The sequence below is a fragment of the Dendropsophus ebraccatus genome, chromosome 6 (genome assembly GCF_027789765.1).
Source record: "Dendropsophus ebraccatus isolate aDenEbr1 chromosome 6, aDenEbr1.pat, whole genome shotgun sequence".
Classification (NCBI taxonomy): domain Eukaryota; kingdom Metazoa; phylum Chordata; class Amphibia; order Anura; family Hylidae; genus Dendropsophus; species Dendropsophus ebraccatus.
Genome location: NC_091459.1, coordinates 133,651,241 through 133,667,938, shown reverse-complemented (window position 1 = coordinate 133,667,938; position 16,698 = coordinate 133,651,241). Strand labels below are relative to the sequence as shown.

The 16,698-nt window shown below is 42.8% G+C and overlaps 1 protein-coding gene and 1 long non-coding RNA gene across 6 annotated transcripts in view; one reads left to right on the top strand and one right to left on the bottom strand.

The window, feature by feature from the left end:
* Positions 1 to 16,698, top strand: part of EIPR1 (EARP complex and GARP complex interacting protein 1) — a 165,245-nt gene that overhangs the window by 65,869 nt on the left and 82,678 nt on the right. The window contains exons 1-2 of one of the 5 annotated variants that reach the window (XM_069973048.1): positions 6,702 to 6,912; positions 14,623 to 14,702. The exons of 2 other annotated variants lie outside the window; for them this stretch is intronic. In XM_069973048.1, the coding sequence (XP_069829149.1) occupies positions 6,716 to 6,912; positions 14,623 to 14,702 (277 nt within the window). In that variant the 5' untranslated portion in view covers positions 6,702 to 6,715. Of the gene's footprint in view, positions 1 to 6,302; positions 6,382 to 6,701; positions 6,913 to 14,622; positions 14,703 to 16,698 lie in introns of those variants that run through there. 2 more of the 5 variants (XM_069973052.1, XM_069973051.1) reach the window with 2 other exon arrangements.
* LOC138794462 (uncharacterized) lies at positions 5,585 to 6,761 on the bottom strand. The gene is made up of 2 exons (XR_011363449.1): positions 6,600 to 6,761; positions 5,585 to 5,922 (listed from the first exon to the last, which is right to left on the bottom strand). It is a non-coding gene; the product is annotated as an uncharacterized lncRNA (long non-coding RNA).

Below are 16,698 nucleotides of genomic sequence, written 5' to 3'. Positions count from 1 at the left end.
GTGCACTGGGGGCACTGGACCCTCCCATCTCGGGAACCAGACAATGGTTTAAAAACAGGTGGAACCGTAAGATTCTGCGTGGTGGTGTAGACCAGGTTGTATGAAAATATCTGTTTACTGCTTGTAATGGGACATTGGCTTTAAGGTTTCCGGCCCCTCGTCCTCCCTCCACACAGGAACATTCAGCATGGGCAAGCATTTCTGTTTTTTTTTTTTTTTCTATGGGCAGGGGTAAGCCACAGAGAGAGTGCTCTCCCTAAAATCCTTAATGGCCCATCCCTATCACCACCGACATTATCTGTCAGTTATTGTTCAGGACTGCCCCATGACTTGACCGACTCAACTGAAGGGTTAGGCCGATCAAAGTCTACGGCAGGGATGGGGAACCATTGGCCCTCCAGCTGTTGCAAAACTTTGGCTATCCAGGCATGATGGGAATTGTAGTTTGTGCAGCATCTGGAGGGCCAAAGGTTCCCCGTCCCTGCTTTACGATGTATGGGGACCTTTACAACAAATAAAAAGCTGGAGGTTTTCTCAACACCATATCTGAAGCATGGTGGAGGAAATGGGGTTGTTTAAGGATGCTTATTGGTGTTTAAGCGGAGAACTTGTACAGGGTTAAAGGTCTCTATACACTTTATACTAATGTTGGCAGGTTCATCTATCACTATAAACTATTTTGGGGCTTTTTGAGTCTGTTATCATTTGTTGGTGGAGATAGAGATTGGGCAGATGAGCCCCAACTTTACTTGTCTAGCTGCAGCTTGCTCCTTCCCTGCCCATGGAAAACACTTAAAGCCTTGGCCGTACTGAACGTTTATGTGTATGGAGAGGATAATATTCTGCGAAACAATGATTTGACCAACAGTTATTGAAGGTGTACAGGCACTTTAAGGGAATCTTAACATTATGATTCTAGTTAAAAACAAAATGAACAAAACAGCCCATAGCTCAATATGTGCACAGGGTTTCAGGTCCTATCCAAGTAGACTTGAGGATTATTAACATGTTAAAAAATTCTCTAAAGGCAAAAATATAAAGTATTATTCTACTTGGCAGTGGCCAATGGATTTTCCTTAATTGGAGCAGAAGAATCTTCTATGCCTCCTCAGACTTCAGAATCTGGGTGCAAACTAGGGATGATCCGAACCCTCCGAGGTTCGGGTTCGTATGAACCCGAACGCTCGGTATCAGATTCCCGCTGTCTGCCCACTCCGTGGAGTGGGTGGATACAGCGAGAGGACCGCCTGGAAAACTGGGATACAGCCTATGGCTATCGCTGTATCCCAGTTTTCCAGGCATTCCTCCCGCTGGATCCACCCGCTGCACGGAGCGGGCAGACAGCGGGAATCATTGCCGAGAGTTCGGGTTCGTATGAACCCGAACCGAACTCTGTTCGGACCATCCCTAGTGCAAACCTTTGCCACATCTTATAGTCATGTTCATGGTGCAATTCCCTAAAGCCAACCATACAAATTTGCTGCCAGGTTCTCTTATTTTGGTGGAACTCCCCAACTATGTGGTTGGGGTCATTCTGGCCTCTTTGATCAGGGACACAAGGATTGGCCATGTTGGACTTTAGGATAATTTGTCAGCATATTGCCGGAGCATTTCAACACCCAATATGACTAACGTATAGGAGGTAAGTACAACTAGGTATTTACATTGCTCCTTCTCCTTAGATTTGAAATTTCTAATAACTTTCTAAAAGCTTCTTGGTGAAAAGATCCCCCCTTTACCATAGATCTTTCTTCTGCTTAGAGATGCTGCACGTAATGTCTTCAGTGCATATACTTCTCTAATGCAAATGGAGATGGGATTTCCTTTTGTTTCAACGTGCCAGCAGGGAGCCAGGCTTGTTGACTGCAGTAGAGAAAAGATGGCTAATATCGTCTGGAAGTGTAGCTAAAACTGGCTCATAATACCCCATTAAACTGCAACTTTTACTAGTCCTGGGTTTTATTTTTTTTTTACAGCTATAAAGGCTGAATGGTAAAAGAGATACTTAATGGTCACATACCAGCATTATAACTTACCGTACAAGGACAAATTTCTTATATAAATATTTTTCTGCAGCTACTTTCATGGATATTTGTCTTTCCACCGGGAATACTCATGATATACTGTCTAATGTGTACAAGACAAAAAGATAGTCTTAAAGGGGTATTCCACTCAAACATATCTTTTAATGTGTTGCTGCCCATGGTGAGACTAACAATTCATTCCATACTTGTTATTATCTATTTATTCTCTTTCCCCCAGTTCTCAGCTGCTGCTTTCTGCTAAAGACACAAAAATCTTTGTGTGAGCCTTCCTCTCCGTCTTCCCCTCCTGCCCCCTCCCTCATGTAAACAAGTCCCTGAATTGCTTTATCTGTAACATTGTAGCTTCTTTGTAATGCTGGGAGGGTTATTCTGAGGTCAGGTTGCTAATGAACTTATTGCGATTAACCCTTCCAGCATTAGACAGAAGCTACAATGTTACAGTTAAAGCCATTCAGAAGGGAGGGGGAGGAGGGGGAGACAGAGAGAAAAGCTCACACAGATTTTTGTGTCTTCAGCAAAAAGCAGCAGCTGAGAACTAGGAGAAGGAGACTGAATAGATAATAATAAGTATAGAGGGAATTGTCAGTCTCACCATGGGCAGCAAAATATTCAAAGATATGTTTGAGTGGAAGACCCCTTTAAATGTAACATATTGATTTATTAATTACATCAGTGGACGTGTAGTTTTCCTGGCTTCACTAGACTTAGTTGCAATCAGAAATGTTCAACCCCCCTCACCTCAATAGACATTATAGTTATGTGGATGGTCTGGGTGCTTAGACCCTTGCCAATCACTAGTTGGAGGGGACAGAAGTGTGCTGTTCCCCTTTATCTCTAATCTAGACTGCTATCATGAGCAGTCTGCAGAATTATGGATGGTTAGCCAATCACTGGCTGAAACAGGTCAACACTACAGCCAGTGATTGGTTGTGCAGGCAGATCCCGCTCTAAAGGATTTTCTTTGAAGCGAATTAAAGGGGTTATCCAGCCCTACAAAAACACGGCCACTTTTCCCCCTCACTTGTCTCCAGTTCAGGTGTGGTTTACAATTAAGCTCCATTTACTTCAATGGAACTGAGTTTGAAACCCCACCCAATCTGGAGACAGGAGAGGGAAAAGTGGCCATGTTTTTTAGAGCTATATAACCCCTTTAAGTGGGAGCTGCAGCTGGTCCAACAGAGATCATTTACTATAAAGTAATCTGTAGCAGTATATATTTATATATGTATTTCCAATGGAATACCCCTTACTGTGTTTAGGCGGCTTCAGGCAGCACATACGCAGTCACAATTCCAATCAGATGAGTGGAACAGATAATCAGGTGCAGAACTATAAGCAGCAAATCCTATGCATGGCGATAGACCCTAAGATCTGATCCTGGTTTGGATTACTAGAAAGGCATGTAGCCTACCTGTTCTGCTCCTTTGGTCTGCTCCTTAAGAGCCATAACGTCTTTTATTATATATAATTTTTTTAAATATATATAACAAAAAGCTGGTCAGAACAGTCCTATGGATACTCATTTTCAGTCGACCATTTTACAAACCAGAACGCCAAAAAGTCATGAAATGAGACATTACTAATTGGTGGAATTCCTGTTGGATTAAAGGGAAACTCCAGCGATCACATTTAAAAAATAAAATGCACAAAAAGCATATAGGTGCACTCACCAATCCCCCCATTAATTATTTGACACCTTTCTTACTTGTCTACACTGATTCTAGCCCTGGATTAAAACTTTTACAAATTATCCCAGTTTTACGTCATAATGGCTGGGAAACTACATCTCCCTGCATGCATTGCACATCAGAGCCAACTGCCAAGTATCCGCCTCATCTGCCCATTACTAGCTCAATCTTCTATCTATCTATCTATCTAGATACAGGAGAAAGCCGCACGTCCAAATCCTCATGAAGCGGGTGCTGTACAAAGTCAGTCCCCCGGCCTGGGAATCCCCAATAGTATGCAAAGATATTCTGGAGCACGCTAGCATACGTGGAAAAAGTGGTTGTTTATTGCAAAGGGTGCAAAAAATACAGAGATGCGACGTTTCGACCCTCTCACAGGGTCGTTATCAAGCAACCCTTTGCAATAAACAACCAGTTTTTCCACGTACAGTATGCTGGCGTGCTGCAGAATATCTTTGCATATCCATCTATCTATCTATCTATCTATCTATCTATCTATCTATCTAATAATCTACATAGATAGATTAGAAAGAGTGAGGGAATTGAAACAACTGTTTCTCCTTTCCCCTACACTGTTCTGGAGGCTGTCACTGTTCTGTTTTTTCCCCACCCCTTGGCCAGGTGCTCACTGATTGGTGTCAGTGGTGGGCAGGGTTGCAAACGATGTGTTACAGCTTGCCTGGCAACAAAAGAGACAGAGATCATGTGACTTTGGTCTCAGAAGGGAGGGGGAAGACAGATGAGTGGAGACAGAGTGGACCAGGCAGTGAGGATTTTCTGCAGCTTCAGGGAGTCAGGATGTGCTGCTGACAAACAGCCCAATTCATGTAATAGAAACCTATTACAAACAGACTACCCTTTAAGGGATTATGTACATGTGTTAGCTGAGCCAGAAGAAGAGAAAATGCATTATAAGCCCTCACCTTATTATGGAAAAATACCCAATGACCTGTAGGGACCATTTCAGATTGCATGGAGTAGGCGACTCCATAAATCTGTTGAGCTCATTTAATTGCTGATTTTAGACACTATTACACAGAGTGATAATCTGCTGAATCGGGCCGATTCTGCAGATTATCGCTCCTTGTAATAAAGAAAATGATTAAAAAGAAATGTTTGCCTTGCACTGAACTGAACCATTTTTACCTAGAGTTCTATATTAATTAGACAATTGTGCAATGTTTTTAACCACAATTTGGTAAAACATGGTAAAAGTGAACCACTTTACCACAATGTTAATAAAAACCTGACATTACCAGGACTGTACCACAGCATTATGTGCTGATAGTCACAGGACTGTGGACGGGTGTCCAGTTTAGCTTTAACATGTGTTTTTTAATCACGGAAACACTGTGCGAAGCTGCAGACCGGTGTCAAGGCTGTAGGAAGGCTGAAGAAACTGTGGGCGGGCTAGCAGGATAGAAGACTGTGACATTACCTACATTTGGGCCGGCGTGATGACCGATCATGTGACTAATGGATGGCCAATGATATAGAGGACAACCAGAAGACGGCACCAAAACAGTAGAGAACTTCTTATGACCCTAAATCGACCAATTAACCAAATAGCTGTAGGGAGTTTATAGGCAGAACCCCCCTTTAAGATGCCTTCATTGTGGATTTTACCTATTGTCTTTGCTCTGGTGATTGCTCTGATTGATCTGCAAGATCCGCACGTTGCAGACTTAGGAATTGCACACAGGTCTGCCCGTTACACATCCAGATTTTGTTGCGGATTTGCATTGACTTAGCCTAGCCATTAACCTCAGTGGGTACCAGCCTCTTTTACATCAAGATACTGTATATTAGAAACAGCAGGACGCAAAATCACAAGCTATCACACAAGACGACTGAAGGAATGATCCATTTTTATTTAGTGGAGCAAAGCCGAACCAGTCAGCCCTCTTTCTATGAGACAAAAAAAAATAATATATCTCCGTCTTCCAGGTTATTTTTGTTCCTTCCCCGGGAGGTGGGAGCAATCTGGGCTGAGGTGTTTAATTCCTATGCAGACGCCACAGACTGGAGGTATGAATCTCATGCTTGGAAGGGGCCTGATGATGTGAATTAGCAGCAGCGCGTAAATAATGGTCCCCATGCACTAAACATAATCCACATTAAATCCCGGTTACCAAATTTCCTCCGCTATAAATTCTTCCACATCTCATTTTAGTGATTGTTGTGTTTTGCTGATGAGAAAGAAAAAAAAAATCAAGCAATCATGAAATCCTTTGCATTTTGCTATTTCAATCCGCCAGGCGTGGGGTTTGCTGCTCATTACGAGGGGGGGGGGGTGTTGGATGTTGGGGGGGGGGGGGGGGGGGGGGAATAATAAGCCCCTTGGTTTGTCAATGGAAAAGAATGAGCTTTTTAAAGCTGGCTGCCTGCTCCAGTCACACAGGGAGCATTAATGGGCACCAGCTGTGCTGCAGCTATAGCAGTTCCAGCACTTGAGCTCCTCACAGCGAGATGCCGTGTGGCGATGGCGCAGGAGTGCCTCCTGTGCTGTATCAGGAAGTATACACTTCACTTGTCGTTCCCTGGGCAACAGATTAACCGCAGCCAGCTGGCCACGCACTGCCATAGCAGATCAAAGCCTGAGCTCTGCTCCTTACCGCTCCAGCGTGGATGTCTGCAGGCATTGGAATGTAGGAAGCATTACAAGTTGAATTTCAAGGTTACAGACGGGTGGGTGGGCGATGGGGTGTCGAGAGAGGGGGGGGGGGGGCGCTTGGCCACAATTTTTGCAAGAATCCTCTTATTTTTTTGTTTAGCATAACAATCCTTCCTTTTTTTTCCTCCCTGTGTACAATAAAGCAGCCGATGCACGGCCACAGTGTACAGCTGGAGCCGCAATTACGCCTACCTGTATTTAAGCTGCTCACGCTAGGATCAATGCCCGAGATGCCCATAAATTACCAGCCATGGCTCATGACCTTGTCTCGAGCGCGAAGACAACCGTCCCTAATAACCAGCGATCCTATGGCGAAAATATCCACTCTGCACACGTGCTGTGCATCCTGCAATGAGTCTGGTCCTTGTCCGCGCACAATTGTGCAGGTTCATCCGGGGCGACTGCAAAAGGGGATGTCAATGAGAGCGCAAACAACTGGTGGCTTATGTCTCATTAGGAATACCGATATACGTTTACAGGAGAGGAAAAGGAAAGATGCCAAAGGGTTTGTAGGGAAAGGATAAGTAAACACATAGACAGGCTGCTGGGGTCATTGGGTTTGGGTTTATATGGGAGAATATGCGGGTCTCTGTAGGTGTGCTATCGAGCGTGTGCACATGCTCTTGCGGGGAGGTGGCCATGTTCACATTCTCCGAGAGAGGCTTCTTGGATCTTGCGTTTCAATACCCAAGCTTCTTTTGGTCACAACCATAGAAGTGATCTGCTATATCTCTATTGAAGCGAATGGTTACACTGTACACTAAGGTTTGCCTGCAGTGGAACTCATTCTATTTGATGTGAACTATTTGCTTGATACTTTGTTAATTAATGTATTCAAGACACATGTTTGTATCCATTATTGTAATTTGGTCATGTGATTGTGCATGTTTGGGGAGTTCCTGTTCAGAGGCGGTTAATGTATCCCCTTATATAAGCTTGTAATTTACACTGTTACCATTGACCTGATGAAGGGATTTCTTCCTGAAACGCATCGCCATGTTTCTGATCTGTCGTACCATGAATTTTTAGAGGATTTTGGAATAAAGCCTTGGTATTTTATTGGAGCTGTGGACATTCTCTTCTATATGCTTGCTCCATAGCGCAGCCTGCTCCATAGCGAACGGGATTCAACTTACATCATCCAATATGCACATGGTGAGCTGAAACTTTTGCTTGGATGTAGATTTACACTGAACGATTAGCAAACGACTAACAATGATTTTGGTGTCGGCACAAAATCAACGATTAACGACACATGAACGGTTTCTCGTTGGTTGTTTGATCGCTGCCTGCATTTACAGGAAACAATTATCGGTTAAATACAAACAATATAACGATTTTCCCCTCAAAAATTGTCCCATAGGGCCCTAACACCTGTCAGGTAATGTAGGACTGGTTTTATCTGCATCTGCATTGTTCCATCCAGCAATCTGACTGGCAGTCACCTGTACAGAAGCCAAAAATTGGGGTCTGTGACATTAAACAAGAGCGCCATTTTGACTAATAGAAGTACTTGCCTATCTATTTCTTAGCCAAGAATTTTACCCTATGCTTTAAAAGGGTGAAATACAAGATACAAATCTACAGCATGTACCAATTCCAGTGATGATGTTTCACCACACGTAGATGCGGTTTTGCAGCCCCATCCATTTACCTTGTGCTGTAGATTGTAGCTAATTTTCCATATGGAACTTACACCACATATCCCCTACAATAGAATCCACACCACACGGCAATGTCACCACATATGAACTTAGCTCAGGTGTCACAAGATGCATAAATTCTGTGAATGGAAAATTTGGAGCAGCGCACTCCTAATTATGTTCCTGTATTCTTCATGCTTGGTTTACATGTAGCATTCTTGTCAGTGTTTGCTCCCTATTTAATAAGTATATACTGTTTTTCTCCAAAAACAGAACAAGGTCTTGTGTGTGTGTGTGTGTGTGTGTGTATATATATATATATATATATATATATATATATGTGTGTGTGTATATATATATATATATATATATATATATATATATATATATATATATGTGTGTGTGTGTGTGTGTGTGTGTGTGTATATATATATATATATATATATATATATATATATATATATATATTTTGTCCTCTGGAAAAAAAGGTTTGAGCTTATTTTCAGTATTCCGCTACACTGTAGCCCAACTGTATATGGTAGTTAGCTGCTATACTTTATGTCCCACTGTTAGGCTCCTATACTGTAAGTTCCCTTGTAGTTAGACCTCCATACTGTATACATCCCCTTTGCAGTAAGGCCCCCCCATACTGTATACACCTCCCTGTCTGTCTGTAGTTTTTCCCTCATACTGTATACATCCCCCTCTGTAGTAAGGCCTTCATGCTGTATACATCCCCCTCTGTAGTAAGGCCTTCATACTGTATACATCCCCCCTCTGTTGTAAAGCCCCCCCCCATACTGTATACACCTCCCTGTCTGTCTGTAGTTCTTCCCCCATACTGTATACATCCCCCTCTGTAGTAAGGCCTTCATACTGTATACATGCCCCCTCTGTAGTAAGGCCCCCCATACTGTATACACCTCCCACCCTGTCTGTAGTTCTTCCCATATACTGTATACATTCCCCTCTGTAGTAAGGCCTTCATACTGTATACCTCACCCCTCTGAAGTTGTTCATCCATACTGTTTACATCCCCCTCTGCAGTAAGGCCCCCCATACTGTATACCACTGCTTCTCAAACTTTTTCTACTAGAGCCTCACCCAATAGACCAAGGCAATGCCTGGGCCTCATCAGACTGACCAAAGGGATGCCTGGGCCTCACCATCTGTGGTAAAAGTCAATTAAAAAGCTGAAAATAATGCTAGGGCTGCCTTACACCTGTCTCCCAAGCTCTATATACTAATGAAGCAAGTATGAAATAAATTATAATGTTGCTAAAATGGAGATTTTTGCAAAGGACTGTGCAGATCATAGTTACTTTTGTGAAAACTGGCTTCCTAGCTGGACCTCGCCAACAACTAGGGGGCGCCTCACTGGTGAGGCCCGCCTCACAGTTTGAGAAGCACTGCTGTATACCCCCCGCCCTCCGTAGTTGTTCCCCCGATACTGTTCCCCCAAACTGTATACATCCCCCCTCTGCAGTGAGGCCTTCCATACTGTATACCTCCATTATGTAGTTGTTACCCCATACTACATGCCCCCCCCCCCCATGCAGGTTGTCCCAACACTGTATACCTTTCTCCCCCCCTCTGTAGTTCTTCCCTTATACTGTATATAACCATTCTCTGCAGTGAGCCCCCCCCCTCCCCCCATACTGTATACCTCCCTCTCCTGCGGTAACTGTTCCCCCATACTGTATACATCCTCTTCTGCAGGCATTCCCCATACTTTATACCTCCCTCCTCCTCTGTAGTTGCCCATGTGCCCTATTTCCCTTATATACAATGTCCCCTGCTGTGCATCTTCTTACCCTTCCTGCCTCCCCTGCAGCTTGTGTTGAGCAGGTGGGGGCGGAGCATTACAAGTCTGGCTTTGATTGGCTGATGCTCAGCACCCAGTGTCAGGAATCTAGTCAGTTGACTATAATTAGGGCTTATATTTGGAGTAGGGCTTATATTTCAAGCTTACGCCAAAAAAACTGCAAAATGAAGCTTGGTCTTATCAGGGTAGGTCTTATTTATCAAACTGGTGTAAAGTGAAACTGGCTCAGTTGCCCCTAACAACCAATCAGATTCCACTTTTAATTCCTCACAGACTCTTTGGAAAATGAAAGGTGGAATCTGATTGGTTGCTAGGGGCAACTGAGTCAGTTGTTTTTTACACCATGTTGGATAAATCTCCCCCAAAGTGTACAAAACTTCCCCAAAAGGTCACCTTTTTTTTTTAGAAGACCACCCTTTTCCAAGCCACATTATGTCTGACTAATTTTGGATCCACCATATGCATAGTGACCATTTTCTTTAAGAAGACCACCCCATAGAAGACAGCTTTTCAAGCGGTGGTCTTCTCAAAGATGTTTTGCTGTATATACACCAATAGTTTGCCTTGAACTGCCACGTACTACAATATACTGTATACCATTAGTAATGGTTTGGCTCATAATATACATTTACGTTACGTTTTATAGTGAATCTTTACTAGCCAGGTCTAGATTTTACCAAGGTATCAAGATGTTACAACTTATTGCACTTGTTTTTTTCCCCCACCTATTTTTATTTTATTTTATCTAGCAATGCCCTATCTTTCGCAATTTTATTGCATCGTTCCCATTCATATCGGTGGACAAAAACTTGCACTGAAACTCCATCGGACACATTTACTTTAAAGCGACTCCTTACCCACAATCTGCCGCCCCCCCCCCCCCCCCAAACTGCTTGTACCTTCGGATAGCTGCTTTTAATCTTAAGATCTGTCCTGGGGTCCGTTTGGCAGGTGATGCAGTTATTGTCCTAAAAAACAACTTTTAAACTTGCAGCCCTGTGTCAGATTGGCGTGGCCTAGAGTACCCATGCTCTAGGATTGCGAAGCCCATCTGCCCCTCCTCCCCGCCCTCCTCATCATTAGGAATGCCACTAGAACAATTTCTGCTATTCATCACCTGTTGGAACTCTGCACATGACCTGGATCGTTAAGGCCCCTGTGCAGAGCTCAGACAGGTGAGGAATAGGAAAAATCCTCCCCAGAAGCGTTCATAATGATGAGGGTGGGGAGGAAGGACGGAAAGGTGGTGCAATCCTAGGGCACAGACACTCTAGGCCACGCCAGTTTGGCACAGGGCTGCAAGTTTAAAAGTTGTTTTTTAGGACAATAACTGCATTCCCTGCCGAAAGGACCCCAGGACAGATCTTGGATTACAAGCAGCTATCCGAAGGTACAAGTGGGTACAGAGTCGCTTTAAATACTTCAGAATGCATTGCATCACATTTACTAGGTGTTTTTCTCGCTACATCTTAAAGAGAATGTGTCGCCTACTTTCAGTATTAGAGTTAAATACTAAAACATCTTTTTTTCTAATCTGTTTCTATTTTTTGTCTTTAAGTTTTTTTTTTTCTCTCTCGCTTTTTGTACATTATTATGGGGGCTGCCATCCTGCCTGGGCTGTGGTTAGCAGAATTTTGACATGATATACATCAAGCCTCTTGGACATATACGAAAATAGACAGAGTCTGTCCCCTTAAGATGAATCGAAAGTCTCGGATTCGTTTTAGACCCAGTGGTGAGAATTAAAATAAAAAAAACAAAACCTTAAATTAAAAAGATTATTTTATAATATAGACAGTAAAATGGCAAATTAGAAAAAAAAATCCTTAAAAATATGTTTATCATAAAATCTTGATTTAAACAAAAGGCCATCTTTTGATGACACATTCACTTCAAGGGATAGTATCTGTGCTGTTAAGGGGACTTGGCTTCTCTTGAAGGGGACATAGTAATTTCTTGGTGCAAAATTCTGGTGCAAATGAAAACAGCTAGTAGGTGGTATAAAAGCATTAAAAAAAGTCATCATAATATTTGAACAGTTAGAGACATTGTAGTGTAATCTTAAAACCCTACAAGTTTATCAATGTAAGTATTAGCAATTTTAGTAGTCTGCCTGAATGTACAAGGATGGTTCCTTCATAGAACAATTGTATAAATATTTTCTAGAATGATATCCTTAAAGGGCTTTTCAGATCCTTTGAAAATATTACCTTGGGCCAGGCAAGAGATTGTCTGCATTGTCCTATTTTAAGTGTACAGGGCGGTCAGGAACAATGGTGTCTCTGGCCTGGGAGCGAGCAGAGGGGTAGGTATGTAATGAAGGTTGGAATTAGGTTGAGTTGGACTTGGTTTTTGACACATATCCCGCCCTTGAGTAATTTTGTCAAAAAGACCAGAAAATCTGCAATTCCAAAAACAGGTTAAAAAATAAAAAGATTTACAGAAACATAAAATTGCTTACCTGTAAAGGTCAAAAGTCTGAGGGCACCCTTTTCTTTCAGAAATTAAAGGGAAAATGACATCTCAATACTCTGGGTAATGGGTGTGGAGGCCTAAATTTTAGGCTACATCTAGAACATGGTTGCCATCTTGAAAGCCGCCATATTGGATCAAGGGAATGTTTTTCCAATGTAGCAGATCAAAGAGGACCAAAATTTTCTCCAAAGTCGTTTGCTGTGATAAGATTTGCAACATCTCTTGTATAAAACTTATCGACACAGAAATTTGCAACAAAAGTTGGATCCAGCGCCTTTAGCTCTATGTTCAGCACCATGGACAGCACAATGAGAAAGGCAAATAGCTGTGCATCACAGGGAATGTTCCCAGTTGTTGGTGCAACTTTGTGCGTCAATAACGTTTGAAACGACAAGAGATATTGCAAATCTGATTGGAGCAATTGATTTTAGAGACTTCAAAAGTGTCAACAAAAGAGAGAACAAAGTAGCAGCACATAGGGGGAGATTTATCAAACATGGTGTAAAGTGAAACTGTCTGAGTTGCCTCTAGCAACCAGATTCCACCTTTCATTTTCCATAAAGTCTGTGAGGAATGAAAGGTGGAATCTGATTGGTTGCTAGGGGCAACTGAGCCAGTTTCACTTTACACCATGTTTGATAAATCTCCCCCATAGTGTCCAAAAGAAGGGCTTTTACATGAAACTGCCGATGCCAGTGATGTGCCAGTGCGTCTCCCTCCCTCGCAGCTGAGCGCTATAATTATGTTGCATAGCTCAGAACTGATTGCTTTTCCTCAGCTCTCCATCACAACCCTCCCACCCAAAAGAACAATCAGTTCAGTAAGGGCCCTATTACACAAGGTCGGGGCTCGCTTCCCCCTCATTCCCCACTCAATGCTCTGTGCTGTTACACACACAGACAGCAAGCGTTAAGCAGCGGGAGGGGCCGCTTAAATGATCCTTAGATCGTTCGGGCGGCCCAGTGAAGTCAGCGTCAGTTTGCTGCCACCGCTCCTATTAGGCTGGGTTCACACTGCGTTTTTGCAATCCGTTTTTATCATCCGTTTTTTAAAAAAAAACATGAAAAAAACGGATGCATTTGTGTGCATCCGTTTTTATCCGTTTTTCGATTGACTTCCATTGTAAAAAAAAAAAAACGGTTCCGTTTTTTTGACGGACACAAAAACGTAACTGACACTACTTTTGTGTCCGTTAAAAAAACGGATCCGTTTTGATCCGTTTTTTTTTTTACAATGGAAGTCAATGGAAAAACTGATTCGTTTTTTGCAAAAAACGGATGAAAAAAATGGATTGCAACAACGCAGTGTGAACCCAGCTTTACACTGAGCGACGCGCTGCAGACCATCACTGATCATTCAACATGTTGAAAGACCATGATCAGCCGACATCGGGCATGTTAGCTTTTTTGCCTTTCAACATGCGCTATTACACTAAACCACTGCTTCTCAAACTTTTTCTACTAGAGCCTCACCCAATAGACCAAGGCAATGCCTGGGCCTCATCAGACTGACCAAAAGGATGCCTGGGCCTCACCATCTGTGGTAAAAGTCCATTAAAAAGCTGAAAATAATGCTCGGGCTACCTTTCAACTATATTCCAATCTCTAGATAATAATAAAGCAAGTATGAAATAAATTATAATGTTGCTAAAATGGAAATTTTTGCAAAGGACTGCGCAGATCATAGTTACTTTTGTGAAAACTGGCTCCCTAGCTGGGCCTCACCGACAACTAGGGAGCGCCTCACAGTTTGCCAACTGTTCCGGCCTATAATCGTTCTCAATCAGCCAAAAGAGACCAATAATCGCTCATTGCAATTGGCCTAAAGTGTGGTCTTCTTTTATGAAGTTACTTCTCTGAATTCCAACCTGTGGGACACCTCTCTGCTCCTGTCAGTGCTGCTGCACAGACCTCCATGTGATGCTGAGTATTGGAGCTGCATTGTAGTAGATCAGGCATAAGCAGTCCACCTTGAAGGGGCAAGGAGGGCCTCTAAGACCCCCAGATTTATGGACACTGTTGCAGCTGCAACCCCTGCAAACCAGTAGCTACTCCACAGATCATCTGCAAAAACATGCCTAACATCTGTGTAAACAGTACAACAATACGAAAGCAGGAGCTCATGGATATGGCCTTGCCATTGTATAGAGATGCATAGATTGTGTTACTCTATGGCACTTTACTATAGGAATATTCTACCCTAGAATCAAATCTTCAAGGGAAGAATGGCATCATGATGTAATTTTATTCTCTTATTGTTTTATATAAAATAGCAGACCCTCAGCATTCATCCGACTGAATCAGTCTAGACTGCAACGAAAAAAGAAAAAGAAAAAAGACTTAGGAATATGCGGTATGTTGTTACCCGCTCTTTGTATATACAGAAGTGCCGCTCTGCCATCCACCCCTCACTGCTGTAATGTGGATAATATCAGACAGCAATGACAGAAAATTGCTTAGCTCTTGCATTCCGCCACCCCGCCAGCTCTGCAAGAGCTCCAGACCACAAATGCATTGAGCGGAGCGGCGTCTGGCAGTCATAGGGTTACCCAGCGTGAGGGGCTGTAAGGAACAAAAGGCGGATGATTGAACAGCTGTGAGTGGTAATGCCAGCTAACGAGTCCCCGCACAGCTATAATCACAATCCAGGCCGGGCATCCAGCATATTCTTCATGTAGAATATTCAACAAAACCCTTTAATCCTTTCTGCCGGAGCGAGAGAAATAAGGGGGTGGGGGTGCAGAGCTGCCTACCACTGTATGTTTGTCCAAATTTTCCACTTCCTATTCCTAATTCATGGTCGGAGCCAGCAATAAGCATTTTTTTCCCATAATTATAATTTTCAGCATTATTATAATGTACGTGACTGGAGCTTTCAACACCGGCCATTTGTGGTCTTTGCTATGCCGCTTTGCTACCCGAGGGAATCTCGTGATGGATAAATTGCTAGACATGGGCTGAAAGGGAGAAATGCAAAGTCACATATTGATAGATCTTGGGTGAAAAGGGATTGAGTACGGGGCAGATCTGTCATCATGGGTGACAGGCCCCATATTTATCAAGCAGTGGTGAGATTTGTTTAGATTGCCAATGAGACACTGGTTGACTTGTCTCTTAAAGGGGACATTAAAGGAGAGGACGGGGAGGCAGTCATAGCATGCTGGGAGGTATACATCTTATCAGAATGGAAGGAGCCAAGGACTTATATTTGCTAGTGATTTTTTTTATTGTTTGCATAGTTTGTCTCAGTTTTGCACAACTGCTTGTTTACATGGAAAAGCAATGACCCTTACAGTATATCCGCTTTGTATAGAATTTTTAAAAAGGTTTTCCAGCAGAATTTAGGTCAAGAGAGTTAACTTACTTGCTCCTCTCTTTTTTTTTTTTTTTTTTAATGTTTTTTATGTTTCCGTAACATGTAAGTATGGGGCTAATGTGCGTTCAAAACCATGTAATTCAGAATCAGAGGGCAGATTTTTTTAAATGGGAAAATCCATCGGCACAGAGGCTTGAAGTGTCACTGCCGTTTAATTTTTTGCAGAAATCAGGCGATTTTAAGAAACTTTGTAATTCAGTTTATTGTATTTTTATCATTAAAAAAGCAGTTTCAAGCTCTCCCCCCTCTCTTCATGGTTCTCTATGGAAAGGGGAGGGGTGGAGGGAGATGAGGCACCAAAACAGGACAACAAAGAGTTAATTTACAGCTGCATCACTGGCCTATCTCCTCTAAAGTCAGCACTGACCTCTCTGACCTCTGAATACCGGCTTTCACACAGGTACCACTGTGTAATCTTTTGTTCTCTGCTCGCTGCTGGTGACTAATTTCCATAGGTTACACAGGGCTCGACTGATGTAAAAGAGTCGAGATTTCCTGATAATGAGCTGTGAATGAGAGAGGGGGGCTGGGTAAAGTCTTTTTGAATGCAGATAATGGCATTTTTGTCTAATAAACCCAATTAAAAAGTTTCTAAAAATCACCTGGACTATTGATTTCTGCAAAATAAAATAAAATAAGACAGTGACACCTTAAGGCCCTATCACATGGAGTAATAATCTGCCCAATCAAACCCATTCGGCAGATTATTTCTCCCTGTAGCTGAACAGCCGAAGAAACTATCATCAGCTGAAAAATCATTGGCCGATGACCTGCGTGTAATAGCGATGCAATACTTTACACCAGGGGTCCCCAAACTTTTCACACAGGGGGCCGGTTCACTGTCCCTAAGACCATCGAAGGGCCGGACTATAAAAAAAAACAAACTATAATAAAATCCCAGTGCGAAATGCCACAACCCCCCCCCCCCCAAAGTAAAAGCATGCCTCTTTCTTTCCAGACCTCACTCCCCCCT